The 13,080-nt window shown below is 33.6% G+C and overlaps 1 protein-coding gene across 1 annotated transcript in view; it reads left to right on the top strand.

The window, feature by feature from the left end:
- LOC127738579 (uncharacterized) overlaps positions 1-1,463 on the top strand; it is a 29,328-nt gene extending 27,865 nt beyond the window's left edge. Inside the window, exons 29-30 of the mRNA XM_052249887.1 lie at positions 345-544; positions 1,058-1,463. Coding sequence (XP_052105847.1) covers positions 345-544; positions 1,058-1,345 — 488 coding nt within the window. The 3' untranslated portion in view covers positions 1,346-1,463. The remainder of the gene's footprint in view (positions 1-344; positions 545-1,057) is intronic.
- Positions 1,464-13,080: the final 11,617 nt, after the last annotated feature.

Below are 13,080 nucleotides of genomic sequence, written 5' to 3'. Positions count from 1 at the left end.
TGGAGTATTTCCACTACAAAACGGCTTTATCTAATGGTAACACTATGACTTTTACGAAAAATATTTAGTATGTGTGGTGTATGTGAACTCCTGAATGTGTAGCTATTTGTTAACAGTGTTTGTCTTTTCGTATTTAGTCGCGAAGTTTTCGTTCTTCTACTTAGGGTTTTTTTAAAGAATTGTTATTTATATATCATACTAAACAAACATGTAAAAATTAGCAAAAAAATATAGAATGATGATGCAATTACATGTTTTTTTCTATTAAATTGTATGTTTTTAAAAACTATTTTCTTTATTATAAAAATAAAAAAATAATTGTATATTTAATATAATTTCTACAGCAAGTGCAAAAGTACATGGCCGACACTTTACAACTTTCGATGGTCAAGAATTTGACTTCAGTGGGCGATGTAGCTACGTTCTTGCACGAGACTATGTAGACGGCAACTTCAGTATCATCATGAACTATTTGGGCAGACAAAAGAAGAAGTTGATTTTGACTTCTCGCCATCAAAATGTTCAATTATCACCAAATGGAAAGGTAACTATAGCTCTTTACATATGAGGAATATTAGTCAATTTTTATATTTTCAATATACATGAAATATTATGTGTGTATCCACAAATTTATGTCGAGAATATTCTTTGCAAGACTCCATTGAGAAAATTAAAATATGATGTATGTATAAGTAGTGAAAAGATTATCAAATTGTGATGATTTAAAAATGGCAGTAAGGTTTACACTGCATATAAAAAAAGAAGATGTGGTATGATTTCCAATGAGACAACTCTCCACAAGAGACCAAATGACACAGACATTAATAAGTATAGGTCCCCATACAACAATGAGCAAAGCCCATACCGCATAGTCAGCTGTAAAAGGCCCCGAAATGTAAAACAATTCAAACGAGAAAACTAACGGCCTAATTTATGTACAAAATAATGACTGTATGACTCAACTAGACATTTGAATTTTGCATGTACATGATTGTGTTTTTGCTCTTGAATTATAACAAAAGGATTCACCTTATTATACGTTCTCTCTGACTTGTAGGTCAGTGTCGATGGTGTAGTTATGGATCTACCTTACAGATCAACAGAATTTGTAGTTTTCTCTGTCGATGGTAAGGTGTTCATTGAGGGTCGTGGATTCCAAGTTAAATCCGATCCAACCGTAGATATGGTCGACATTGATTTGAGCAAGTGGTACTTTGGTAAAACAGGTGGACTTCTTGGTACTCTAAACCATGAACGTTACGATGATATGATTATGCCAAATAATCAAATTACATCCGACTCTTTCGCTCTAGGAAACGCATGGCAAGTTCAAGATCGATGTTGAATACACATTTCATACTTTGAAATAACATGAAATAGAAAACTGTGATTATTAACTTTTAATTGATATTTTGGAAATGTTGTGAAATTTTTAATGAAATAAACTAAATTTAAGCATTGCACATAGTATTTGTTAAGTCTTTTCAATTTTACTTGGTTCTAGGTATATCGAACAATTTAGTACGGACACTAGATGAAGATAGGTTATTGATTTCGAGTTGTCTTGTTGGGTTTATTGTGTGTTTTTAGATGTTGTCTTCTTGGGTATACACGATATCTATTTTTTTCTATTGTCCATAGGAAATGTTTAAACACTAATTCTCAATATATCTTATACTTGAATAGGAGAAATAATGAAAGAAACATGCACTCATCAAATCAACTAGGGAAAAACCCCACAAAATAAAAGATATTTACACATATAAAGGATATACTTGCTAAAAAATTGAATTTGACGCATTTAGAAAAATTAAAGTTAAAACACAACTTAAGGTGGCTCGGCCCTTTAACAGTGCGCATATTTAAACGCATGATTCTAACGACGAGTGCCTTGGAAACGGTCGCTTTGAGGGGTTTTCTCAAAAATAGTTTTGACGACATTGGAACGAGGGCGTATATGAGAGCACCCTTTCCCGATGTCAACAAACCATGCAAAACATTCTACAAAACAGGAAATACGTACGGTCAGAAATACAGAGTGGTTCATTTTTCACATAAAAAGGACAGAATTATACTTGATATATCAAAGCATAACATTAAAAAAAAGAAAATATAAATATTGACATGTACGACGGTATCTGGTGCGTTCACTCCGAAAACACATTCTCACCCCTTGGATCCGTTCGCACCCTATTTTCATTTTAATACTGGTTGAATATATCAAAAGATGTCAATTAGATGTATAAGTATATATATATATATATATATATGAAAATATTTTGCCAATGACGCAATGTTTAACTGTAAACAAAGGATAGCGATGTAAACAACTGCATATCACCTTACGGCTTTCAAAAACAAGTAAAACCCATATAGTATGCTATAGTATAAAGGCATCGGGGGTCATCTGCACGCTATAAATAATAAATGAATAATAATAAATAAGGTTTATTTAGAGTCGGCAAAGTATAAAAACAGAGTCAACATAAGCTCTAATGAGCTTTTAACCGTTTTATCCGTCTGGCATATTATAACATTTTGTTACTGTCATAAATCTCTTTTTTACTTGAAATATCTTCATTTCCAAGTATTGGTAGGATCTTATTCCGGAGTATGTGAAATATTTCCCACAGCAAAATTTTGATAAAAGTTACGTATTTTTATTTGCCAAAAAATTTTGAACATAATAAATCCGGAGTATGTGAAATATTTTAACACTGCAAAATTTTGATAATAGTTAAGTATTTTTTATTTTCCAAAAAAATTTTTGGACATTACAATTTTCAAACAAAGACTAAATACTTGACAGTCACACATAACATTTTTATTCAAAGATATATATACTTTATCAAATAATGGGCACGAAAATATCTAACAAATTTTCTCGTATCATGATTCTATGATTTTGAAACTCTAGTCCTATAACATGAGACCGCGGGGCCAATGTTTTCTATTTATGATATTTTCCTTTTACTTATTTTGCTATTTGTTAATTTTCTATTTTCTTTTGTATCTATCAATATGCCAACAGAGTTCGCATTAAAAAAAAAAGAGAAAATATCAGCGTAATAACTAAAATAATTGAATAGGAATGAGTTATTATAATAGTACGGAACTCGAGAAACACATTTCACTAAATTGATTATTTGTTTTACGCAGAAAAAAAAAACCCGACACTTCAATAATTTGCGGTTTTCCACCTTTGATCATGTAGATGAAAATTGGTCAATAGTAACCGGGACCTTACTAGTATTCCGACCTTATATATTGCTCTATGCTATTATTCCTCAATACCGCATGCTTTGCGGAGAAGCGCAAAATGTTTGGTTTGACCTAGTCGGGATTTTGCCTAAGAACACACATCCGCAGTCTACCGGGTAGTTCCAAACACTATCAGTTCGTGTTGCTTAGTCTTTAGTTTTCTATGTTGTGTCATCTGTACTATTATTTGTCTGTTTGTCTTTTTATTTTTGGCCATGGCGTTGTCAGTTTGTTTTCGATCTATGAGTTTGACTGTCCCTCTGGTATCTTTCGTCCCTCTTTTAAAGACATTATATATAAACAAAATCTATACTACTAACTAGGTTCAGGAACAGTTGGGATTGTAATTTTAAAACTCCGCCCAGTACACAGGGATGCTATATTAGTCGGTGATATTGGCAAACTTTAACTTCTGTCTTACTTTTTGACAGCGTTTTTTTTTCAAAAGGGAAGCAAATAAGGAAAGTTCTTGATTTAAAAAAATTAAAGTGGAGTGTGTCATTGCGGCAAAAAATATGAATGACAACTTTTTTAATGATGTGTGAACACTGGTTTGACCCACCTGCTAGCTGCAAAGAAACGTAATTATCGGCCTATGATGATAATATGGAGATGATATTATTTTTTTTTTTTTAATATTGACTTTTAAATTTAAATTTTGGTGGATAGTTGTCTCATTGGCAATCATACCCCATCTCCTTATTTTCATATCGTAGGGTTAACATGGGTATAGAAATATGACTTCCCTAATCTGACAGATAATCCCTTGCTATGACATGGTGTTCATACAGCTGGATGTATAAATACCTTTGGGGGGGGGGGCACTTCAATACTTAATTGATAGGGGTGCCGCTGGAGTTCTGCTACCCCACCTTTTTCATATAATTTATATTTCAAAAATGTATACCTTTTCATATATTGCGTAGGTAACAATGTAACCTTTTCCCATATTGTTTGGGTTTCATTAGGTGTGTAATGTACGAATGGAATACCAAAGTGTCAAAAGATAAAAATTGGTTGATAAAAACACAACCGAGAACACCAAGAAAGATGACAGTGAAGAAGTTATGGGAACTTTATTGACCTTGTCTTATATTTCTGATAGTTTTTTTCCGACCTATACACATATATTTAGGCCTGAAAAGGTGACCTTTTCCAGCGGCATGTCCTATTACCTTGTATATAGGACTAGGGGGGGGGGGGCTACTTCAATACTTAATTGATAGAGGGTGCCGCTGGGGTTCTGTTACCCCACCCTTTTCATATATTGCGAAGGTAAAAATGTATCCTTTTCCCCATAATGCTTGGGTTTCATGTAGTGTAATGTAAGACTAGAATACCAAAGTGTCAAAAGAGAAAAATTGGTTGATAAAATCACACCCGGGAACACCAAGAAAGATGACAGATGAATATAGGAAGTGCTTACCTGCTTTACTAATCATCATTCATTGATTGGTTTTATGTAGATATTCCAAAAGATAAAGTTTTACTACAAGTATCAGAACTAGATGTGTCGGCCCTGTCTCAAAAAGTTTTAAAAACTGCAATTTCAACAACACATGTGGACACAAACATGTTTGAATAGTATCAAGCTCTCAAGACCAATACTAGTTTGATGAAAATATCCTTGATCAATGAGTAGTTAAATTTCAAACTATCAGCAAACAGGAAGTGGATGTACTGAAGATGTGTTGAAACGACATGAAAATCAGCATATCGGAACGAAACATATACTTGATCTGTAACACATCATGGTTAACTCACATACTAAAAATCAACCCAATATCTGAAGGCGTTTAGAAAAAAATCCGTATAACTGTGATTTTCAACAATTTATCAAAGTCCAAAACCCGTAACTTCGTCAAAAATTAGCAGAGCGAAACGAAACTTAAACTTGATCTGTAAATCACCATGGTTAACTCACATACCAAAAATCAGCCCAATATCTGAAGGCGTTTAGAAAAAAAAGTCCGTATAATGGTTTGTTGCGGAATGACGAAATGACGGACAAGGGTAAAACTATATGGCCCCGACAACATTGTTGCGGGGCCATAAAAAATTAATATTATCAATGATCATGAAAATGAGGCCAAGGTCAGATAAACCAATCTAAGCCAGCCTTACACAGTAGCGGAATCAGAATTTTTCATAAAAGGGGAGGGGGAGGGGCTGACTGCCTAAGAAAGGCCTGCTCCAGTCATGCTTCAGTGATTCCCTATATAATCAACAAATGGGCCCTCCCCCTAAATCCGCCTCTGTTTCAATCATCCCATCAACCAAATATTTAGAAACATATATATAGTATGCCAGTAACAGACAAAACCATGACAAGAGGCTGTCAGAGTGACAGCAAACCGGATTTTCCTGCAGAGGTCGAACCCTGAACAGTTGAGCAAGTATAGACACTACATTTAAGCTTAAAACAGCTCTGAATTTGGATTGTGATTGAATATTTGACACAGCATAGGTTTGTGACACAATATACATGTGGTCAAAGAACTGAAATATTTGAAATTGGACATTTAAATACTTATTATGGTCCAATATCCAAAATCTAAATACATATTAGAATCAGCATATCAAAGAACCCCAAGAATTAAATTTTTGATGAAATCAGACAACAATTTAATTTAGGACCCTTTGGACCTCAATGTGGACCAATTTGATAAAGGAGCCCACAATCCAAAATCTCTCAATACATGGTTAGATTCAGCATTTCAAAGAACCCCATCAATTATTTTTTTGTTGAATAAAACAAAGTTTAATTTTGGACCCTGATTTGGACCAACTTGAAAACTGGGCCCAAAAATCTAATATTTAAATACAGGTTAAGATTCAGCATTTGAAAGAACCCTATATATATTTAATTTATGTTGAAATGAAACACAGGTTAATTTTATCCATAATATTTTCTGTGCAAAGGGAAATAACTCAAACTGGATAAATAGTTCTCTAAAATAAGATATGATGCAATTTTTCAAATTATAATCAATAATGTAATAACAACAACCAGTGATGACTAAGTTCTCTAAAATTAGATATGATTTAACATTCAAACATTGTTAGAATCAGCATATCAAAGAACCAAAGAATTCAATTTTGATGAAATTAAACAAAAGTTTAATTTAGGACCCTTTGGACCTCGATGTGGTATTATCTTACCAAGTGTAGATGATCTTGGGTTCTCTCATATGGATTCTGACAGTACTTTGATTATACATGTAGTTCCAAGTATTGTCGATCTTGGCTTCTAATGTTGTTCTTAAGTTTCAGCACTTTACATATAGTTCCCAATTGCAAGACAAGATGATACTGGCTTCTCGTGTAAACTCTGTCAGTTCTTTGCCAATCGTTTTCAACTTCAAGTAAAGTTGAACAATCCAGGATCTTTCACAACAAATCACTCCTTCCTCTTACATGTACTTGAAGCCTGAAATTAAATGTCAGAGAGATTCTGTCAGAAAATCAACCATGATTGACATTTAAAAGCATAATGTAGTTCATATTTTAAATAAATGGGGAATGTGTCCATGGGACACAGATGATGCCCCCGCTTGAATATAAAGTTATAAAGGAACATAACTAAAGAACGGTAAGAGTGACACTACCCAAATTTTTACTTGATCTGAGTTTTGTTGTAATAAGTAATGAGTATTAAGTAATGTATATAAGTTTCATAACATTTGGATGAGGCAAACTAAAGTTAGAGAAGGGAAACAAAAAATTCAGCAATTTTTCCATTTGTAAAGGGGCATAACTCTAGAACAGTAAAAGTGACACCACCAAAGGCAAAGAAAATTCAAACTTGATCTGTGTTTGTTGGTAATAAGCCTTGTGTATAAGTTTCATAACATTTGGTTGAGGCAAACTGAAGTTAGAGAACGGAAACCAATTTTGGGACGTACGTACAGACAGACAAAGGTAAAACTTAATGCCCCCTCCGCTACGGCATAAAAAAATGAAGAATTTGTGGCTACAATAATGAGCAAATAAAATAAAATTACATGCACAGCAAGTGTAAATAGTGATTTTGTTTTTATACATATGTTGAATACAGACTTCTCGGGGTATGCTGTTTCGCTGCCAGGGACAAGTTATGACCAGTTATTTCTCTGCCTAAAAATTCTGAAATGCAGCTGAGATACATTTGTACTCCTCATCAACCAAATTATGCTGAGGTGTCTTGTAACCTGTTTGGAATATGGGATACACAATTTTTACACAAATTTTGTATTTAAAAATACTAAGCACAAAACAATAAGGATTTTTTTAACTCAAATGTATGTGTTATTTGGTAAACAGACCAAAGAGAGACGGGGGGGGGGGGGGGGCTTAATTGTAAACAAATTGTGATCAAGACGAATCCATCAATAAAATGTATTGCCTCGTACTGTAGGGGTTATAATTTACAAATTAGGCCATTTATATTCTAAAGAAAACAAACAAAACAATTGAACCCCTTGAGGGGTTGGACAGGGGTAAGGGAACATGAGAATGAGGGATCAGGAAGCGGGAAAAGGGGGTACCATGTGCAGGTCCGTTAGTTAGCCTGGTCTGAAGTGAAAATAAAAGTAACTAGTTTGGTAGAAGTAAATCTTATGAAGATTATAAATAGAAAAGACCCTTTGATCTCGTGTGAGTCACTTTATTTTAAAACAATAAAAACAAACTTAATATATCTTTATTTTATCATGTTATAGAACTATACTAACAAAGGCCTGATTTAGAATTAAAGGAAGGGTACAAACAGACTGAGGGTGCGAAAGTGTGGGGTGCGAATGTAAAAGGGATGAACGTGAATTGGAGCGAACACGATTTTAGGTGAAAGGACAAGAATTCGAAAAGAGGGGGGATGAATAATCTGGGAAATATATTTTGCCATTTTTTTGTCTGGGAGCAAGGGGGTGGAAGAAGAAGTAAGGGGAGAAAATTTTGGAGTAAAAGGGAAGGGAAATGGGAGTTGGGGATAGGGTGTAGGAATCATGGACCCCTGTCCGAGGGAAGTTATGGGGTACCCCACATTACTAGTCATTAGACGTTAACGATAAATATTTTACTCCATTTGACCCCAACGTGGCTACGAAATTAGATTTTACGAATGACGATATAAAATCAAGACTCATTTGACGCTAACGGTAGCGCATAAAGGACATTGTGGATGCTGAAAATGACCATCCCCTCCTCTTTGGCTGTTTGACACGGATATTTTTCAAAACAGGCTATACATGTTCACAACTTGCCAGTTAAGGGTCAGATAAACACATAAATAAGATACCAACCATAACGATTATACAAAGAACAAATAATAAAAAATTCACAAGAAAGTAATTAATGGAGTGCATTGAAATCAGACCTCATGGGGTAGAGGGGTTAAACAAAAGCTCATAACTTTTTTAAAAGCCTGGTGACACCCATTTTATTTTACCTTTAAATGCTCAAAAAGTTCATAGCTTTGACATATCCGTTTTTAAAAAAAATCTACCGGGGAAATTTTACGAAAAATCGATTTAACCAATATTTTTAGCCTTAAACTTAAATTAGAAAATGCAAAATTTAGACATAAATCTGAAAATAAAAGGATTTTTAAGTCTAAAACAACCAAGGGAAACGTTTACATTTCAAATTTAATTGCTTTTTCACATAATAATCATACTGATATGGTTCTAAAAGTCTTTGAATTTGATGTAGTCGTTATTGTTGAAAGGGTGGAAAAGTTTGGTAATAGGGTCAAAATCGCACATTTCGCTTCCATTTGAGGGGAAAACGAGCCTGGTGACCCCTTTTTTCTTTGCAGTTTTGGATTCAGCATGTAACCACATGATCAATCTACCCTGTATATGCACCCCGAATGGACGATGGTAATGATGGATGGCTGTTTAACGCTCAGTTGCAAATAAAACTGCTTGAATTACTCATTAAAGGGACCAAATTTGGCGGATATTTTTCTTGAAACTCAAATGAATGTTGATGAAAGTGATGGTTTGGAAGTTTGGCTGTACCTTATAAACTTATTCCAACGGGATATTGTCCCTTTCGTGTTTTCTGAATTTTTTAAAAGAAGATATTATATGTATTATAAAACCAAAATTTTGCAACAATCGACCCTTCTTTTTAAATTTGCAGAATTTGCTCATTGAATTTTTGTCTTCAGTGGCAAATAAAACTTTTTGAACTACTCATTAAATGGGACTAATTTTGGTGGAAATTTTTCTAAAACTCAAATGAAAGTCCTTTAATTATTTTTATGACAAGCTGTTAGATCCAAAAAAAAATCAATTCATACACGAACACATTATTCTGAATCAAAGTGGAATGATCTTACTTTTTCTTCTTAATATCGCATGCTTAACAATGAAGCACTTCCTTGTAAGGAGAAAACCTCTATCAAGTAAATCATGACACAAAAAAGTAAAATAACAAAAATACCGAACTCCAAGGAAAATTCAAAACGAAAAGTCATTTATCAAATGGCAAAATCAAAAGCTCAAACACATCAAGCAAATTGAAAACAACTGTCATATTCCTGACTTCTTACAGGCATTTCTTTTGTAGAAAATGGTGGATGATTAAACCTGGTTTTATAGCTAGCTAAACCTCTCACTTGTATGACAGTCACATAAAATTCCATTATATTGACAACAACGTGTGAGCAAAACAAATAGACATAATAGGTAAAAATGTCAAAAATTGGGGTACAGCAGTAAACATTGTGTTATAATCTTAATCACTATAAAAACAAATAACTATTAAACAAAGAAAAAAAATGACAGATAGACGCTCTATAGACAAAGTATATAAGCAAAAATGAAAGACAAGAATACAAAAAATTATCATAACACAATGACGGGATGTGTATACCGAGCCACGTCAAAAGTGTATTACCAAAAATGGACTAGGCAGTAAAGGTTAAAAATATACAAAGACAAATAAAAGGAACACTATAACACGTAATTAAGATTATAAACAACGTCAGTACCTAGAATCTATATTTCAAGACAATCATGTATTATTTGTGAAGTTGATACGGAATTTTTATCAACAAGGTCTTGGTATCTTCCGATGAACTTTTTTAGAAAAAGAACGCAACGTTCATTGACATAACCCTGGTTCAAAAAGTAAAATCACAAAAATACTGATCTCCGAGGAAAATTCAAAACGGAAAGTCCCTAATCAAATGGCAAAATCAAATGATAAAACACATCAAACGAATGAACAACAACTGTCATATTCCTGACTTGGTACAGGCATTTTCAAATGTAGAAAATGGTGGATTGAACCTGGTTTTATAGCGCTAAACCTCTCACTTGTATGACAGTCGCATCAAATTCCGTTATATTTACAACGATGTGTGAACAAAAAAGACATAATAGGTAACATTGTCAAAATATGGGTACAGCAGTCATCACTGTGTCACAATCTCAAAACAAACAAACATTTAACAAAGAAGCACAGAAAGCATCTATCAAATTTAACAACCACATTCATTGCTTACCTATAAATGTATTTTAAATCAACCCATAAAGGATTGAAATATTTAAAGTCCTGTGACTGCATTCACATCTGCTCTTAGGGAGCTACCATTTGATTTTTATGGGGGGGGCTAGGATGAAATTTTTTTTAAAAAAAGGCAGGACAGGAGTTTTGAGTAAAAAAAAAGGCAGGATGAGCAACTTGGCAAAAAAAAAGGCAGGATGACAATTTATGAAAAAAAACAAGGATAAACTATTAAAAAAAAAGGCAGGACCGAATAGAGAATAAAATAAAAAGGCAGGACAGAGATTACAACTAAAAAAAAAATGCAGAACAAAATTTTTCATCCTAGCCCCCCCCCCCATAAAAATCAAATGGTAGCTCCCTTAGTGTAGAGTCGCGGGTTTGACGCCAGAATATGTAAACGTCACACAGGAAGAAATATAAAATAATTTTGTCGCTCAAAGTATTTTCAAAAATTATAATTTCACATGGGGAATAGTGGTATACAGGGTTGAAAAATCAAAAGTTTTTGTTAGAACTAATTTCAGAAAAAGACCGAGATTCAAAATTATGCAGAAGTTCTTTAGAATTTTTAAGAATCCACATATGGTTAATACCACTACGCGAATAAAATAATTTTGTCGTTCAAAGTATTTTCAAAATTATAATAGAACAATAACATAATGGTATTATAATAGAACAATAACAAAATGGTGGGATCTTTAAAAGTACAGAACCACGTCATATGTACCAAAGAAACACATAAAGTCACACATACAAAACACACCAGCAAAAATGAAAGATAATACAAACACATTGACGGGATGTAAAACAACTTTCTGCTCAGACACTGGTGACGTTGTATAAAGTCTGAAAACCAGCTGCAAGCTCTTGAATACCGAATGAGTTGGGAAATGTATATAGAAACGTTAGCTCTAAAATATTCTTTAAGCTGGAGATGTGTACTACATATGCGGCGCTACTGCTGGAATGCTGCTACATAGAAATGGGAAATGCACAATAGGACAGCTGAAATCCCCTCTTTTGTTGTATATTTTAGTTATCAATCAGTTTTCACTGTCAATTTCTAGATTCAAGATTTAAGTCAGAATTAACTGTTTCTATAAAAATAAGAAAATGTGGTATACTTGACAATGAGACAACTCTCCACAAGAGACCAAATGACACAGAAATTAAAAACTATAGTTCACCGTACGGCCTTCAACAATGAGCAAAACCCATACCGCTTAATCAGCTATAAAAGGCCCCGAAATGACAAAACCAATTCAAACGAGAAAACTAACGGCCTAATTTATGTACATAATAATGAACGAAAAACAAATATGATACACAGAAACAAACGACAACCACTGAATTACAGGCTCCTGATTCGGGACAGGCACATACATAATGTTGTATCAAGTTATATGACATAGATGCGTTCAACGTAGTCACAAAAAGTTGAATAAATCATTGAAAGGATAATGTCGACAAGAAGAGGAGTACAGTTGATACATGTCCGCATTGGAATGCAGATTGTTGAAAAATACAACCTCTAACCGTAACGAATAGGTTGTCAAATATGATTTATCTATTCCTTACTCAAGATACTTGTATCTACGTTGGTCGTTCTTTATTTATAAAACGGAGGGAGACTAATTCTTTCAATCTATCTTTAAAAAATGGCGAAGAGAAACTGACAACACCATGGCAAAAAACGAAAGACGACGATGAAGTCCACAAAAGTCTGCATAGAAAAATACAAAATGTGCAACACGAGCACCAAAAAACTGGGGGTGATCTCAGATATTCCGGAAGTGCATTAAGGTCCTGCCTTTTATAAATAGAAAATTTGACAAAAAATCAATCTAAAAGTTTTGAAGATTCTGTGAAGAAATAATTGTTGCCGAATTTTGGTTAAAACTGTATAATCTTTTAAGAATTATGGTAAATGACCCCATTCGGTTTCAACCATTGCTAAATGAATACAATACTTTATAAATTTCGTACGTTTTAAGCACTTTTCTGAATATAACTTCACCCGGAACGCTCAAACCTTAATATTTGAAAGACATGGATATATAAATAAGTAAAAACGTAATATAAGCAAATTGAATCTTATGCTGTGCTGTAACATCACTGTCACAGTTTGTGAGAGGGTTGAGCGCTCACAAACATGTTAAACTATATATATTTACGCCACATTCTATATGTACCTGTCATGAGCCGGTAATTCGGTGGTTTGCGTTGGTTTCTGGTTGTCATTTGTTTTTCATTTATTTTTTGTCCGAAATGGGGCCGTTGAATTTTTCTTTTAAATTATTTCACATTTTGTTTTGTTGGTGC

This window comes from Mytilus californianus, unplaced genomic scaffold, assembly GCF_021869535.1.
Source record: "Mytilus californianus isolate M0D057914Y unplaced genomic scaffold, xbMytCali1.0.p SCAF_4, whole genome shotgun sequence".
Taxonomy (NCBI): domain Eukaryota; kingdom Metazoa; phylum Mollusca; class Bivalvia; order Mytilida; family Mytilidae; genus Mytilus; species Mytilus californianus.
This window is presented reverse-complemented; position numbering and strand designations above follow the sequence as displayed.